The 18,554-nt window shown below is 38.2% G+C and overlaps 1 protein-coding gene across 1 annotated transcript in view; it reads right to left on the bottom strand.

Moving 5' to 3' along the window:
• The window catches only part of etfdh (electron transfer flavoprotein dehydrogenase), a 49,459-nt gene that overhangs the window by 15,692 nt on the left and 15,213 nt on the right, over positions 1 to 18,554 (bottom strand). The window contains exons 4-8 of the mRNA XM_039750309.1: positions 14,790 to 14,871; positions 10,847 to 10,965; positions 7,987 to 8,064; positions 790 to 936; positions 85 to 225 (exon numbers count right to left, since the gene is read on the bottom strand). Of these exons, the coding sequence (XP_039606243.1) occupies positions 85 to 225; positions 790 to 936; positions 7,987 to 8,064; positions 10,847 to 10,965; positions 14,790 to 14,871 (567 nt within the window). The remainder of the gene's footprint in view (positions 1 to 84; positions 226 to 789; positions 937 to 7,986; positions 8,065 to 10,846; positions 10,966 to 14,789; positions 14,872 to 18,554) is intronic.

Here is an 18,554-nt window from a genome sequence, read left to right as displayed (position 1 = left end):
TGGTCACTGAGATGAAACTAACTATATTTGAGAAAACATTTTTAATATTACAATATAAATTAATAAATATAAAAGTGGTCTTACGACAAAGCCAATGGCCACCAATGGTTCTCCTTCATTTAAATGATACATAAATGATCCCCCATAAGAATGTCTGTCCAGAGGCCAGCCAACTGTGTGTTCTATTTTGCCAGGTTTCCATTTCTTCTCATCCACAATCCAAAGCTGAGTAGAAAAGGGAGAACTTCAGAACCAATGAATGGGAATTAAAAGTCTCAACATCCAATAGCTATATATTATAAAAGAATACATAATCAAAACTGGGGTATTATTTATCACATGACTAGTTTAACCTTATTAATTGATTATATTTGTTAAGACGAAAAAACAACTGGAAATCCAACTGTACTAGATAAGGTGATAAGAATTGATTTTTGTGTAGCACTCTTTGTTAAGTACAGACTCTTAGTATACATGCACAAAGTTAAAACTATATAGTCCAAAAAACCTTATAGCATGCACAAAAACCATAACTACATTAAACCAATAATAAACAAGAACAATTTCAATTTGATATAAACAATTCAGGAGACTATAAAGTCCTTTATAATTAGGATAGGGACAGTTGATGACAGAAGCAGTCAGCAGCATTCCAGGAGAAAGTAGACATCTGGAGGGTCACAGTCGCATCTCAACAACTTGGTAGGCAAAACTGTGCAAGCTTAGTGGGCTCAAATCATGAACATCATTAAATGATAAATTGTAATGGTACTTTATAAGGTTATTTACCTCTTTCAGTCCTATTGCGTATGTTTGAGGATCACAGTTCTCTCTCAAGTTGAACTTTTTATATAGCTGCTTTGCCAAATGTCCATGGCAACCTTCACTGAATATTGTTATTTTAGCATGAAGCTCCATTCCTCTTTCAAATACTTCCTGTACATTGAAAAAAATAATAATATCAGTCTTTAAATTCATTAATCGTGCACATCTTTTGTTATCATTTCTTTTTCATTTTCACCAGCCAAATAACATACAAAGTCTGAGTTAGTGTAAGACACCCTAATTCAATGTGTTCATAAGAAATGTAATGATTTATATTCTGAGGTAGAAGTGAATAATAAACAAGAATAGTTTTGACAAATATCTGAAATATTAAAATGTGTGATCAGCATCCTCGAAATAGCATAAAAAGAGACTCCACATGCTTATATTATTTATCCTCATTTGTTTCAAAGTTTTGTGAAAAGGAGTAACTTTGACCCCATGTATCCCTCTAGAGCAGGGGTGGACAACTATTTTTTATGGGGGCCACATAAGAAAACCAGCTAGTGGAGTAGGACACAATACATTCTGCCAATTTTTAAATTATGGTAAACATGTTATATTTCTTATATTCTCCATAATAAAATTGATATACTGTAAACCACATATTCACAGGTTTTGCGAGATTTACTGAACCAAGGAACATACGCACACTACAGCATGCTTTCTAACACAACCTACAATTCCTGATTGTGTAAAACAAAAAAAAAAAACAACAAAATAAGAAATATGTTTTACTACATTAATCACTGTTAAGGTTATTTTACTATCTTTGTACCTTTGACAGCTTAGTGGGAAGAATTAAATCTCTGATGAGCTTCAACTAGTGCACTGAAGTTAGCTGTAATTGCTGATATTGCTATTCACAGTACAGCAGACAGATGGTCATCACTGAGAGAAGATCTGTACCTGAATTTGTTGAATTTCATTGCTGAGAATGTCTGTTCACATTATGTATGTTGATCCAAAGAGGGCAAGCATTCTCTGAACTAGTTTTATCAAGTGTGGGAAATGCTTCTTTTTGAGAGTAATGACACAGACTTGAAGTGTTCTGTCAGCAATGCATCAGACTGCAAGTCTATAAGTTCAAGTTGCACCTCACTGGGGACACTGTCCAGGAGATGGAGAAGAGATGGTGACCATTTCAGTTTCCACTGCTTTAAAGTCTTCAAGTTTCCAGGAAAGCTCACCCTGCAGTGCATAGAACATGGCTGCATATTTTTTAAGCTGATCAGCAGACAGATTCCTCCTTCTCAGTGTGGGAAGGTTTGTCAATGTCTTCCTCTCTACTTGTTGAGAGAGAAGCGACAGGTCCGTCATGAAGGCCTTGAATAGGCTGTGCATATCATCTGCAAATTGACATTTGCCTTGCAATTTTGTATTCAGTTCATTCATAAATGCAGTCAGACCCACAGCAAATGTTAAATCTGACAGAGCTGCCTAGATCAGGGATGGGTTTTCCCTTCATTTGACAAAAACTCCTAAATCTCTGATTTCAGATCTCAGACCTCTTTGAGCACTTTTGCCCAAGCTTAGCCACCTCAAAGCTGTGTGGTGCCCCAGGTCAGTGTGATCTGTCTCATGTTCCTCCAACAGTGTAACAAATGGTCTGTGATTTAATGCCCTAGCCCTGAGGAAGTTGACACTGTTTATTACAACATCAACCACATGAGGTGGAGTGGTGGCTCTGAGGCTAGGGATCTGTGCTGGTAATCAGAAGGTTGCTAGTTTGAATCCCTTAAATGCCGGAAGTGACTCTACTCCGCTGGGCCCTTGAGCAAGGCCCTTAACCTGCAATTGCTTTGTCCTGGGTATGATGTTAATCTGCATGTAGGTCCTCCAATTTTGGGCTGGGTTATTCTCAGCCACTTTTTTGTGCATTCTTTTTAAACGTCCAAAATGTTTGCATGTCAAATTCGGAGAACCATCAGTTGTCACACCAACTAACTCTTCCCACTGCAGTCCTAACTTTTGCATGCACATACTGACTTCAAAAAATAAATCCTTTACGGTTCACAAACTGCATAGAAGCCAGTTCTTCTGTCATTTCAAAGTCCTTCATTACTCCTTTCACAAAAATCAGCTGCTATGTGGTGTTATGAACATCACAGCTCTCATCCAAGGCCAAGGGGAAAAAGTCGACATTTTCCACCATGCCTTTTAGCTGTAGTATCACATTCTCTGCAGTTTCCTCAATCCATCTTGTAACTGCTGCGGTGGGCTGGTGCCCTGCCCAGGATTTGTTTCCTGCCTTGCGCCCTGTATTGGCTGGGATTGGCTCCGGCAGACCCCCGTGACCCTGTTGTTGGGATATAGCGGGTTGGATAATGTATGGATGGATGGAGTATATAGAAGGTGACAATGTTTAGAATGCTGTAATTCATCAATAAATATTTTTGTTTTAATCAATCCGGTTATTTTTGTGTCTCACCTCGTATATAATTTGAGGGGGTTTTCTTGTGTTGGTGAGTGAGGAAGCACCAAACAAAAAAAAACTGAAGTGATTTCAAGCCATTCTTAAGCAATGCTTCTGAACACAGAACACAGTGTGATGGGAGAGGCAGTGTTTTCTCTTTTACAGGAGCCTTTTACTGCAAGAAAGTATACTTTCTCATTAAGATAAATCAAAGAAGTGCGGAGTTATCTGCATCAACATGCAAGTCTCCTAACTCACATTGATAAGTCTTTGTTTCTCTGGTCCAAGAAGTCACACCCCACCTTAGTTTCTGTCTTTCCAGATCCTTGTTGACTACAGCGTGCCAACATCACCACAAAAGAGCAGCAACTTAACCCAGAAGATATACCAAGCTCTCTTTGATGCTTTGCAAGTTGTTTTGAAAAAGTTAATCTGATTTCAATATCATTTACATTTTTTCTCAAATGTTTGATGAGCTGCTTTAGTTTGAACTTGAGGTTTTAAACATCAGAGAATTCAAATTGAAACGGAGTTTATGGATTTAAAGTAATTTTTAGTGTTGGTCAAAGAAATTCACCAAAGCAATTTTTGCATCGCATTTGCAATGTTTGCCTGTAACTTTATTCACTGAATATTTTCCTTAAAATACACAGATAAACTTTTTTTTTTTTTTACCGACACCTCAGGACCAGTGTGACATTACAGAGCGGATGATGGGACAGCTTCTCCAACTATATAAAGCTGATCATAGTAGTATGCGGTATCTCAGATCAATCACTATACTGGATGAAATTTTTCTTCCAGTATCGATTAAATAAGAACTGTTTTACCTGTAAGCTAAAAATGAGCAGAAAACTTGTGAATATTTTTAAACACAAAATGGTCATGCAGAAGGAAACTGGAAATGTGTCTGTGTATTTGTGTCTGAAAGGTTTTTTCATGGACTTGTATGTGACCTGTGATAATATTACCCAGAGTACTGCGCACTTATTTCCAACAATAAGGAGTGAAGAATCCACATGCTTTATAGATATGCTTATTTGGTAGCAATGGCAGGGAGGAAGCAAATCGCTCATAGGGGAAAAAAAAAACAAACAGAAAAAGAGGTGAATACCTGCTATGGAATCCATGGGGACCAAGCCTCAGTGAATTCATGCTTCCTGCTCCTTTTATCACTGTCTGCAAGACTTTTTAATGGTCAGGTATTTAATTCTATTAATTTAATCTCAGTGTGGCCACAGTAATCAGTCCAGCATAGTTTGCAGATGCTTCCCAAGCCCTCAGGCACACTAAAAAGACCACTGCACCATTATGATTTACTTAAAGCTAGTTTAGTTTCTTCTTTTCCATTGACTTCATAGCATTTCACTCAGCTTGGCAAAGTTCCTGAACATTTCCAGGATTTTGCCAAACCTGAGGTAAAGAGAATCAGAGGGTTTTGCTCATCATTAGTGTTATGCATGCATGTCAGAGGATCACCTTCCGGGCTCATCAGAGGCCTTGTAATATGCTGTTGAGGAGGCAAGTGGGTGGTCGGTGTCACTAATGGTATTGTCTCTTCTCTCATACTCGGTGCACAGAAGGTGCTCAGTGAGGGCAACTGACTCTGTCCCTTCCAGGCGGAGCCCTATAAGACCTGGACATCCCTGGAAGAAGGTGCCTTCATTTGGTCCCAGAACTTGCCTGAGAACGGAGCTCCAAATCCAAGACCCACTCTACCAAACCTCTGATCTGTTGAAGCCATGAAGTCTGGATTCTTTGAATTTCCTTATTGTTTTCATTTTTGCACCATGGAGTACTTGTTTTGTTCAGTGTAGACAAACATCAGATTAAATGGCGTGACCCAACTGGCACCACACTGTGTCTTTCCTTGTTCAAAATGGTCATTTTCTTTTTTTTTTTTTTAAATTAATTTTATTGTACTCATTCCATACAAACAGATCAATTTTTACAAAAAAATAGGATTGAAAACAAGTCGCCCCCCCACCCCTGAGAGAGATAGCATGGCCAACGGAGTAAAACTTAAGGCTTGTAAACATACCTAAATTGATGAGTTTAAAGGGGCAATAGAGTTGAATGGACAAGAAAAAGAAAAGTGGAGATAATTGCTTCCTCGGTGCATTAAGAGCTTATTCTAAAATATTATTGATTAGATCCTGCCAGGTTTTGAAAAAATTCTATAAAGATCCTCTAACTGAACATTTGATTTTTTTCCAATTTCAAATAGTATAAAACATCGGTTTCCCACTGACTTAAAAGAGGAGAGTTAGGATTCTTCCAGTTTAGCAAAATAAGTCTGCGTGCCAGAAGTGTAGTGAATGCAATTACATTTTGTTTGTCCTTCTCCACTTTAAGCCCATCTGGAGGAACACCAAACACAGCTGTTAATGGGTCAGGAGGGATTGTGACACCAAGGCTGTCTGAAAGGCACTTAACAATTTTGGTCCAGAATGATGGTAACTCTTTTAGGGCGGATGTCGACTTTTGTCGACTGACAGGGTTTTGGGCGGATGCCGACTAAAGTCAACATTAGGGGACAGAGAGTGACAAAAAGCTGTAAGCGCTGCTGTAAATCTCACCGTTAAGTTACAGGTAGACCCTCTTTGCTTGGAGGACCGTTAGACTCGCTGCCTCGACGTCAAATCCCGACGTGGCCGCGACATTGGGCAAGAGAGCAAGGTGAAGGCGCAAAGTAAAATACTCTGTGTATATATTATTTATTTTTGTATATTCTTGCTGAATTGGACATTGACTTATCAAATTCCGATTTTGTTGCAAATGATAGGGAAATTGAAAATGAAGACAGGTAACTGTATCAGTTGCCCAGCATCCAGCTGACTGTACTGCTGCATACACTCATGCAGCTAATGTGCCAACGATGACGTTCATCCTGGGATGTCTACACAGACGTAGACCCGTGAGAGGCAAGCTGACTACTGGACTTCATTGAACGACACGCTGTGCTGGCAGACTTCAAGAACTTTAAGCTGTTTTTTTTTTCCAGAAAGTGCCTTTCAGCTTATGAGTGATGGGACAAACAGATATGTAATAAGTAGGTGAATTTGCACTCTGTAGCGGCTCATGGAGCATGCAACAGGTGACATTTGTCATAAATAAGTGTTTTATGTTGATTTATGTGTGAAACCATTGCTTTTTAGAAAACTGAGTTTTTTTGGAGAAATGTTCAGCCCCGGGTCAAAAGGAAAAAAAAAAATTAGCCCTAAAAGAGTTAATTTGGTGCAGGAACAAAACATGCGATCCAGTGAGGCTGGGACTTGATTGCAGCGTTTGCAGGTTGGCTCTCGCCCTGGAAACATTTTGGACAGTTTTGGGAAAGACAGATGTGCTAGATATATAATTTTGAGTTAAATAATTGTATGCTTTGCGCATATGGAGCTCGAGTGAAGTCTCTGCATTGCTACCTTCCACTCCTTTTCTGATATATTGATTAAGAGATCTTTTTCCCAGTGTCCTCTTGGATCTTTAAAAGGGAGGGACTGCAAAATAATTTTATATATTGTAGAGATGGTGTCTAAGTCCTTGAAATTGAGGAATATTTTTTCCGGCATGGAGGAGGGTACAAGATGAGGAAAATCGGGCAGGTTCTGTTTAACAAAGTTTCCAATTTGAAGAGATTGAAAGAAATGTGTGGCTGGAAAGTTATATTTGGAATGTAATTGTTCATAGGATGCAAAGATGTTGTCTATGTAAAAATCTCTAAGCAATTCAATCCCAAATCTTTTCCAGATATTAAAAACTGCATATGTTTGCAAGGGTTGAAAGAGGTGGTTCTCTTGCAGAGGTGCCACAGATAATTTTCTAATATTTTGAAATTTAGTATCATTTACCTCAATGACATTTTGTTTTCATGGACGTTGCCATTGCTAGGTGCATTGCTAGAGAGGCAGGTTCCCTGAAGTTGTGCTAAATGACATCATTGATGGAACAGTTTATAAGCCAATACCACAGGACTCTCACTGTGTAAGTTTGTGGATATTTAGGGAACACTCTGTGTGACTTTTCCCCAATGATTTTCAGGCAAACAACTCAACGTTCTTTAGACTTTCAGTTTTTGAACAATTGACGACAAGTCTACAGATTATTTCTGCAATGCAGAACATAGAATTTGCCAAAAGATATAAAATACAGAAGTGATGAATGTGTCATGAGATGATCTCTAGCTTTTTCGTAGTAAATTTTCCAGTCAGCAGCAGGGCATAGATTTTGCTCTGATTAATTTCTTCATGCAACAGGACTAACTGATATCTAAAGAATATCTGGAGGTAAGCACTGAAAAAAAAGTCTAAGGCTTTAAGTTGACTTAATATTCTCTTTAACAACATTAATTGTGCTCTTGTTATTTATTCTTTTATTTAAAAGTTGCCACAAATTTACAAATGGTTCACATGTAAAGGGAGTGTAAACAACAGCGTTGGGAGACCCGACCCTATACAGTAAATTGCTATTACCATGATCAGGTGTATTAATGTTTATTAAAGTTTGACAACTGGTAATTAGTCTGAAAACTAGCTGTGAACATTTGACTGAAGGACCATATTCTGAACCCACCTAATACTTTACAGGTGTTGGATAACTGGAGTGTTTCCCAGCAGCACGGAGTCCAAGGATGCCACTCATACAGATACTTGTACTTGCTTGCTCACACCAGAACAATACAGAGTCACCAGTTAACCTACTGTGCATATCTTTGGGTTATGAGATTTAATCTGCATTAATTGCCATACCTTAGGTGATCCGTCCTTGGCAATTCCCACATCATTTGTAGCTACTCCCTTCACACTGCCATCTTCATGGAACAAAACCTAAAATTAGAACGGTAAATAACACAAAGAGTGAGTTTCTCTGCATTTGTTCCAATAAAAAATAATGACATGCATATTTATATAAATAACTTTTCAAAAAATACTTTTCTATACAATACAATAAAGGTCTATGAAAGTAGATTTACGCTGTTCTCAGTCAGATTATCATTATTTTGCTTCACACAGGCCACCACTCTACTCGTATGTATTGTAAATACAGTTAAAATATGATGTACATTAGTGAATTTAAAATAATGTTAAGCTGCATTAATAATTTGAAGTGTATTTTTTATAATTTACTCCTAATTTTCAACAAAAGCTGTCAAATGGATTTCAAAGCACAATTGTGACATAATAATATTGTGTTTGAGTTACTGTGATGCAAGATAGTAATTTTCTTCAGATCAAGCCAAAACATGTCATGTCCCGTCATTTACTAACCCGCTTAGTCCTGAAAAGGGTCTTGGGTGGGTGCTGGATCCTATCCCAGCAAGCACAGGGTGCTGGTTAGAAATAAACCCCGGACAAGGCGCCAGTCCATCACAGGGAGAAGGCACAAGGCACACACACCAAACACACCCTAGGGCCAATATAACGTCGCCAAAATACACCTAACCTGCATGTCTTTGGACAGTGGGAGAAAACAGGAGCACCTGGAGGAAATCCACACAGATATGGGGAAAATATACAAACTATATACAAACTCCACGCAGGGAGAACCCATGACATGAACCCTGGTCTCCTTACCAGTGCGCTTCCATGAGACCCCAAGCCAAAACATGTCTACAAACAAATACTTCTAAAGCCATACTATTGCTTTTTTAGAGAAATACAGACTAATTGCCTAAACTGGAACACAAACTTGCAGATCCAATCCAATTCACTGAACACTGTATCTCTTGTACTTCATACCATTCTGGTATATTTGGATAATAAAACTATTATGGAAGACTCCTTATAAATTATAGTTCATTTAAATCAGTTTTACCAGCAAAGCTTACAACCAAAAGCCTCAGTGTAGGATTTAGTGCCACCCTCTGTAACTTGATTATGCATTTCCTACCTGGTAGACCTCATCATGTGCAGATTGGAAGCGCTCTGTACCGACCCTCAACACAGATATTCCAAAGGGCCTGTTCATCTATGACTAGCTCCAACTTCATCATTGAATGTGCTTATGACACCACCATCATACAGGGCCGTTCAACAACAATGGCCAACAGAGAAAAGGTCTACATGATAAGTCAGTGGTGCCAGGACAACAATCTCATCCTTAATTGTCAGAAAAACCAGGAAGCTAAAAGGCAGGCCACATTCCCATTTATATTTCAGGAGATGATGTAGAAATGGTGAGCTGCTCTAAACGTTTTTGGAGTGAACCTTACAGATAAACTGAAGTATGCACAAAACACTTCAGCTATTGCTCAACAATGCCATTACTGCATCAGATGTCTGAGGAGAGCTTGGATTTCTCTAATGTTTGAGAGTTGTTCCCCAAGCAAACCAGACCACCCTCCCACCCTTGTTTCCAAAAAATCGCTGATGTTTAACATAGCGCCTTCACTGTAAGTAGGGCCAAACCTGAACAATATGGTGAATTCATTACAATTGGCTGAACCGTTTTGGTACAACACTGTTTTGGTTTTGCACCCTGCATTACAACCAAATTCATTGATGGAACTTTTAAAAGAACTTCAAGTCTGGTATCAACAGTAATATGCATGCAAAGTTTCATTAATATCTACTTAGCTGTTTTCAAATAATACACGGTTGTTGGTTGCCCCACTGTTAGAACCAATGAAAGTGTAACACAGTATAGGTTGTGTTTTAAATTGGACCAATGACAACATATATGAAAAATTTTGTGAAAACTGGTTCAGGTGTTTTTGCATGATTAGCAAACAAACAGACAAAATGTGATCTGACTGTTGAAATAAGGTCCTTAGTGTGCAAAACGGGTGAATAACCATGTCAAAGAATTCAAAAGAGTGACGGGACTCGGTTTTTATTTAGAACAATTTCAGTTTATTTTCAGCACTAAATTATATCACTTAAGTTTGGTCTGCATTTTGTAGCAATTTTATCTATATATATATATATATAATCGTAAGCCTTGTCTGTCTTTTTGTTTATCTGCTAATCCGGCAAAATCAACTGAATTGATTTTCATGAAATTTTATGTGTGCCTTGCTGTTGGTCTCACTTAAAATTAAGGCTATAAGTCACATCGAGGAGACAGGAGGGTGGCAACCCAAAAACCAACGTTGATGTGAGGACTACAATACACAATAAGCAGCTGGAGTGTGCCAAGGCTGATTGAGCACATTGTTATCAACACACACAAAGTTTTGCAACCCCCAGTGCAATATCAAAGACCAGAGGTACATTCTGCATGTTCTGCAGTTTCAATGCATCACCGGAATACAGCTTTTTTTCTGTACTGTATGTCTTTTTGTCTCAGCGTGGTTTTGTTTAGACAAAAGAACGTTTTTCTCCCATTTATTTATACCAGCAATGCTGGGTACTTTGGTTAGTAAACAAATTAGACAAATATCAAAAATGAATACCCTGACATATAGTAGTTTAAGTATGAAATATTGTTTTCTTTTAAAAGTGGACACAGGCATTACATTTTGGTTAATGATACAAGCCAATTTTGAATTGAAATGATTAATTTTAATTATTAAAACTGTCGGCAGAAAGCATGCTGAACATAAGTGGTTAACAAAGGGATACTAATTTTATGAAAACATGTTCTTTGATGCCACATGGTCACATTTACCTCTGAGGCTGCATAACCAGGATAGAGCTCCACACCGAGCTGTTCTGCTTGCTCACCCAACCATCTTACTAAATGGCCAAGTCGAACAATATAATTCCCATGATTTCTCATTGGAAGACCTATGAGGAAAACAGATAATGAAGAATGAAAGTCAATATATAAACCTGTTAACAAATTAATATAATCAAAGAGTGCAAACTTTAGAAAACATGATGCAGTAATTGAGCAGTATCTCCCTGACCACTGACAACTCATTATTTATTAATTGACTGTATAATACAACTCTATTATGCAAAAAAGCAAACACACTTTTGAAGCTTATTAATCAAATATAAAAATATTTTTTGCATATAAAAATATCTTTTATGCTGATTTCCTGTCACACTATGGCTAAAAGGTTTAGTCATACACAGCTCGAAATGTTTTCAAGAGACTACATTTTGGCTAATAGAATAATATTATCTACAATAACTTTTAATATTCATACATTTAAAGTAAAAGCACCACTGCCACTCTGCCTGCAATATATTCAGATTCAGTTATTTATTAGAACAAAGACAGTTTGTCACTTATTTTTCTTTTTGCAGGAATATGTAAAGAAACCAGGTGCTGACCCTGATAATTTGAACAATTTCTGATCAATTTCAAACCTGCCACTTTTATCTAACATACTTTAAAAAACAGTTGCAGCACAGGTACAAACATATCTAACTGATAATGATCTATATGAGCAGTTTCAGTCTGGTTTTCGCCCTTTCCATAATACAGAGACAGCTTTGGTTAAAATCACTAACAATTTGCTAATGGCTGCTGACTCTGGGCTGCTGACCATTTTGGTGTTGCTTGACCCGAGTGCAGTGTTTAATATGGTCTCCCATAGTATTTTGTTAGATAGATTAGTTTCCATTGGAATCTGTGATATTTCTTACATTTGGTTTGTTTCGTATCTCTTCGGGTTGTACAGTTTTTTCAACTCAAGAATTGCAGATCTCGGCCTAACCCAGTTACTAGTGGTGTTCCCCAAGGCTCTGTTTTTTGCCCTCCTTTATTTATTATCTATCTTCTACCACTTGGTAATATCTTTAAGAGATTTGGTAGTCAGTTTCACTGTTACGCTGACAACACCCAGCTGTATTTATCTACCAAAGCCAGTTCTACCCTTTCTCCCTCATCCATTCTGACTGCCTTTCTGAAATAAAAACCTGGCTCTCTTTTAATATCCTCAAACTTAATAATGACACAACTGAGGTTCTCCTCGTAGGCACTAAATCTATTCTCGCCAAACTTGACAGTTTTTCCTTGACAACTGATGCTCTATAGTTTCTCCTTCTTCTCAAGTTAAGAGCTTGGGTGCCATCCTCAACAGCACTATATCTTTCAAATCTCACATTAACAATATTACCTGGTCTGCATAGTTTCACCTTTGCAATATAAGCCCTCTGTCCATTCCTCACAAATAATAGTACTGCTATTCTTGTACATGCTTTAGTAACATCACGTTTTGATTACTGTAATTCTGTATTGATTAATCTCCCTCTCATGCTTCTACATAGGTTTCAGCTGGTCCAGAATTCTGCTTCTCGAGTTATTACCAGAACCACCTCCATAGAACACATTACCCCGGTTTTTTATGAACTTCACTGGCTCCTTGTTAAATACCTTACTAATTTCAAGATTTTGCTATTGACATTCACAGTTCTTCTTAGCCTGGCACCTTCATATGTTTCAGATCAGCTACATATTTATTCACCTGTTCTTGCTATGCCCTCTGCTTGTTTATCTACCATGGACGTCCAGATCCTTTAGCTTTGTTGCTCCTTACCTCTGGAACGCCCCTCCTCAAGATATCCGCAGCATCGATTCACTTCCCATCTTTAAATACAGACTTAAAACTTATCTTTTTAAACTTGCCTACTTCCCCCCCCTTGATTGTACAGTGTTGCACTTATATGATCATATATATGTTATTTCAATGTATACTGATATTTTTCATTGCAGTGTTTTCTTTTTATTTATTATTTCTTTTAGTATTTACATTATTTTATTAATTCTTTGATTTGGCAAATTTTCTTTTGACTTTTTGTAAGGTGTCCTTGAGTGCCTTGAAAGACTTCCTTAAATAAAATGAATTATTATTGTTGTAGTGGTTTAGGCATGACACTTTAAACCAGGGGGTCCAACTCCAGTCCTGGCCTGGAGGGCCCCAGTGGCTGCAGGTTTTCATTCTAACCCTTTTCCTAATCAGCGAGCAGTTTTCCCTGCTAATTAACTCCTTTTCTTTTCATTTTAGTAGCCCTGTTTTTAAGGATTCAGTGCTCTGAAATGGATTTGTTTCTTCATTAAATGGTAGCCAAACAGAAATGAGATGTGAAACGAGCCAACAGATGACCAGCTAAATTGAAGCATCAAACTCCAGCTAATTTTACTCCAACCAGTTTCTTAATGAGAAGCCAATTCTTGCTATTAATTAAAGCCGCTATTGAATATCAAGACTTGTTGCTGCTCTCATTCTGCCACAGCAGACTGCTGATTTTCTGTTTTTTTCAAAAACCACCGTTGAGATGTTTTGGTGACCTGAGCAGACCAACATGACCGAGACCTTCACCTTTCTTTATTTTCAGGTTAGCTGGTCATGTGGTGGCTTGCTTTGTGTCTCATTATTGTTTGGCTGCTCATTAAGGAAGAAGAAACAACTAAGGGGTCTGAGTCACGTCAATTAAAACTAAGGCAAAACAAGTTAATTAGTAGCAAAAACTGGTCACTAATTAAGAAGATGGTTAGAATGAAAACCTGCAGCCACTGCGTCCCACCAGGTCTGGAGTTGGACACCCCTGCTTTAAACTCTAAGATTGGCGGTTCAATTCCTGCTTCCAACTGAGCATATTTTTGTTTGATTAGAGTTTTATTTCATTGAAACAATGATTTGGCTGATAACAAAAGCAAGGGACTGTTCCAGTCAACTAAGAACAGATGAACAGAATAATGACATTTGACTCACAATGACTCTGAGCAAGTCAATCGAGCTGCCTATGCTTCAGTTGTAAAAAAATAAATAAATAAATAAAATGGTCATACTGATTCTCAAGCTTGTAATCTGCCTTAGAGAAAAGCGAGAGGCAAACATACAATAACGATAACACATTGTGAATTGTAATGCCAATAAAAACAACAGCAAAGCTAACCAACACTCCAAATGTTAAAGCACAGAGGAGCTGTTTACTTAGATATTGGCTGTGGCTGGATATTGTGATGTCTATGGTTTATTAAATATCATAAAAATAATGATACCACCATGAAATCAGCCCAATTTATTGCACTGTTGGATACAATAACGAGAATATGTTGAAGGAGAGTCTTCTTTATCTTTCGGCTTCCCTGATTTTGGAGTCTCCACAGCGGATCAACCGTCTCCATCTATCCCTGTCGTTTACATCATTTTCTGCCACACCTTCCTCCCACACCACATCCATAACCCTACACTTTGGCCTTCCTCCTTTCCTATTGCCTGGTGGTCCCATCCTCAACATTCTTTTCCCAATGTACCGCTCATCTCTTCTCTGCACGCGCCCAAACCATCTCAATCTAGCCTCTCTCACTTGGTCACTAAAGTGTCGTACCTGTGTTGTCCCTCTGATATACCCATTTCTAATCCTGTTTTGCCCTTGTTTATATGTTGAACATGTTGAAGGAGAATACTTCTGGAAAATGTACAAGTTGGATTTTGTGTACAGACTGTAGATTAAACACACAGTCATGAACCTTTTAATGAGCTACTACTGCAAATGCTCCTCATTGAAGACCATGTTAAAAACAATCCTTTGAAAACTACATTTTCGAGCATTACAATTCTTCTCACTGCTTCCTTAGATTCATAAATGGTCATGCACGTAGGGGTCAGTTTTATACATCAAAATCTGGATTTAGCAGCAGTTGCATGACTAGCCTGGTAGTAGTGGCACTGGAATTCGGTGTTTCTCGGTTAAAATCCCAAATTTATCTTCTGTCACAGGAGTGTGAAGGGGAGCCTGAGAATAAAAAAAAAGGTGCAGGGGCATTAGTAATCTCTCTGTTTGGGAAAAATGACAACATCCAACAAATTGATGTTAACATCGATTTGGCATGACATATCCACCGCATGTCCATCATCAACATGGGAGAAACTGCCAATATTTTCATTATGAATAGAAACAAATCTGAATGCAAAATTGCATTAACACAAAAAGATACACATACAAACCTAGAAGACTGTTCTGATACAGCCCCAAAAACATGATACACACTAATGATCCACAATCATTATGACCACCCGCCTTTTATGTTGCTGCTCCTCTGTGTGCTGTCAGAAAAAGCTCTCAGCCAATGAGTAATGGACGCTAAAAGACACCTCTGAACGTGGCCTGTGGTATCTGACATCTAACTCCTTTAAGCTGCAAGATGGAGCCTTTACAGACCTGACTTCTTTTTCCAACATATCCCACACATGCACCGATTAGACTGAGATCTGGGGATTTGGAGGCCAGGGGCAATGCCTCGAACTCTTCATTATGATCCTCAAACCATCCTCAAACACTGTGTGCAGTGGAGCGGGGCACATTATCTAGCTGAAAAATGCAGCTTCCATCAGGTATATTGTTAACATGAAGGAGTATACTAGGTCTGCACCAATGTTTAGGTAGGTGTTATCAGATCAATTAACATACATAAATCCCTGGACCCAGGGCTTCCCAGTAGTACATTTTTCCAAATCATCACATTCTCTAAACCAGCTGGCCCACTCTTTCTAAGGTAACAATGCACACATACCTAGGAACCCACTTGATGCAACATGGTCCAAGGTCCAGGTCTGATGCTTGCTTGTCCACTGTAGGTGCTTTTGATGGTGCACAGGGGTTAGCATGGGCCCTCTTACCGGACTACAGCTACATAGTTCCATATGCAGCAGGGTGCAATGCATTTTGTGTCATGACACATTACTCCCGTAACCATTATTAAAATTATCTGTTTTTTTGTTCAACAGTAGCACCTCTGTCAGCTTATACCAGAAGGGACTGCCTTGGTTGACCTCTTGCATCTATGAGTCTTGGCCAACCTACACCCTGTCAGTGGTTTGTGGTTTTTCCCTCCTTAGACCACTGTCGGTAGGTACTCAACACAGCTTACTGGGAGCACACCACAATTTCAGAAATGCTCTAACTCAGTTGTCTGGCCATAACAATTTATTCGTTATCAAAGTTCCTAAGGTCTTTACAGCTGCCAATATCTTCCGCATTCAACACATTGATTACAATTACCTAATATCAACTTACTGTCCAACACATCCTTGACTTTGTCATGCGCTATTGTTATGACAGTTGACACCATTCTCTTCATATGGGAGTGGTCATAATGTTTAGGCTTATCAGTTTAATGTTATTGCTGGTGGACCTATAACTGAACTATTCCACTGGAAATGCAGTATCTTCAGAAAGTATTCAGACTCTTCGGTTTTTCACACACCTGTCTATCAAAGGTCCCACAGCTGACAATGTGTATCAGAGTAAAAAAAAAGCCATGAGGCCAAAGGAATTGTCTGCAGATCCTAAAGACAGGAATGTATCCGCAGATTGGCGGAAGGCTACAAAGAAATTTCTGCAGCACTGAAGGTTCCCAAAAGCACAGTGGCCTCCATAATTCTTAAAAAGAATACGTTTGGAACAACCACGACTCTTCATAGAGTTGGCAACCCAGCCAAACTGAGCATACAGAGGAAAAGGGCCTTGGCAAGAAACTGGCCAAGAATCTAATAGTCACTCTGACTAAGATAAAGAAAACCTGTGTGGAGATGGGAGAAACTTCCAAAAGGAACCACCACTACAACACTCCACTAATCTGGGCTTTAAAGCAAAGTGGCCAGACAACACATGAAAACCTGCTTGAAATTTGCACAAAGGCACCTTAAGCACTCTCTGACAATGAGAAACAAGATTATCTGATCTGACGAAACCAAGACTGAACTGTTTGACCTCAATTCTAAATCATGTCTGGAGGAAACCAGGCACCACTCATCACCTATGCAATACCATTCTAACGGTGAAGCATGGTGGCCACATCATGCTCTGGAGCTGTTTTTCAGTAGCAAGGAGTGGAAGACTAGTCAAGGTGGAGGGAGAACAGAACTGAGTAAACGTATCCTTAATGAAGACCTGTCCCAAAATGCTCTGGACTGGGCTAAAGATTCACCTTCCAAAAGAACACTAACCATAAGCACAAAGCAAAGAAGACACAGGAGTGGCTTAGGGACAACTCTGGGAATGTCCTTGAGCAGCCCAGCCACAGTCCACACTTAAACCCAATTGAACATCTCTAAAGAGACCTGAAAACAGCTGTCCATTGATTATCTCCATCAAACCTGACAGAGCTTGAGAGGATCTGAAGAGAAGAATGGCAGGTAATCCACAAATCCAGGTGTGAGACGCTTCCAGACTATAATTACTGCCAAAGGGGCATCAACTAAGTACAGGATCTAAATGCTTATATAAATGGGATATTTCAGCTTTTTACATTTAATAAGTTACCAAAAATTCCTAAAATCTTGTTTTTGTTTTGTGACTGTTGGGTGTTGAGTTTTGCTTGATGTTGGATAAAAATGAATTTAAATGATTTTGGTAACATAACAAAATGCATAAAAAGTAAAAGGGTATGAATACAAGTGCTATAGTGTGGTGGTCAGTTGTGGCACACATGGCATTGCACTTATATATATATATATATATATATATATATATATATATATATATATATATATATATATATATATACACACACACAGCACAGTATATATATATATATATATATATATATATATATATATATATATATATATATATATATATATATATAGTAGAATTTAGTTTACCAGATTTAATTTACTGAATGTACAGCCTTAACCAAAACAATCAACATTAAACAATGAATACTTCAAGTACGTGCCAAAGTTGAATATCAAAACTGTGCAAAGAATCACATTTTATATACAAAACAAGTAGTTTCTCAATCAAGTCAATGATGTTGCCTTTCTCTGTGCTAATCATTGTCACCTTTTTCTACTTTCAAATCTGAAAATTCCCATGAAGTTTACTAATTTACATTTATTTATTTGGCCAATGCTTTTATGAAAAGCGACTTGCATTTGAGATGCAATTGGATCTTTTATTTTTTTTACAAAGACAAGTGAAGGGACTTGCTTAGGGTCACACAGTGTCAGTGGTGGGAATCGAACCTACAACCTCAGGGTATGAAGTCCAAAGCCTTAACCACCACGTCAGTGCCTGTCTATGTCATTCCATGACCAATAAGTTAACCAGCCTTCCAAGCAGCAAATCCAAAGAAAGAAATCACCACTTTTAAGAAATCTGTCTTTTCTAATGCTGCCATCCTTCACTGGTACACCTATAGGCATGGACAAATTTATTGGTACTCCTCCATTAAAAAAAAGAACCCATAATTGTCTCTGAAATAACCTGAAACTAACAAAAGTAATTGGCACCCATTATTATTATTTTTTCCTTATTTAAGAAATCACACTTTGCTTTACAGTTATGATTCAACTGAATATTTCAAATAATAACATAAATGAAAACGGCATGGACAAACAAGATGGGACCCTTTAGAGGCAATTAGTGCACACAAGCGATTCCTAGAGCTCTCAATGAGAATTCTGCTGCTGCTG

Source organism: Polypterus senegalus, chromosome 4 (genome assembly GCF_016835505.1).
Source record: "Polypterus senegalus isolate Bchr_013 chromosome 4, ASM1683550v1, whole genome shotgun sequence".
NCBI classification, from domain to species: Eukaryota; Metazoa; Chordata; class Cladistia; order Polypteriformes; family Polypteridae; genus Polypterus; species Polypterus senegalus.
Note: the sequence above shows the minus strand (reverse complement) of the source record. Positions and strands in the feature narration are given on the sequence as shown.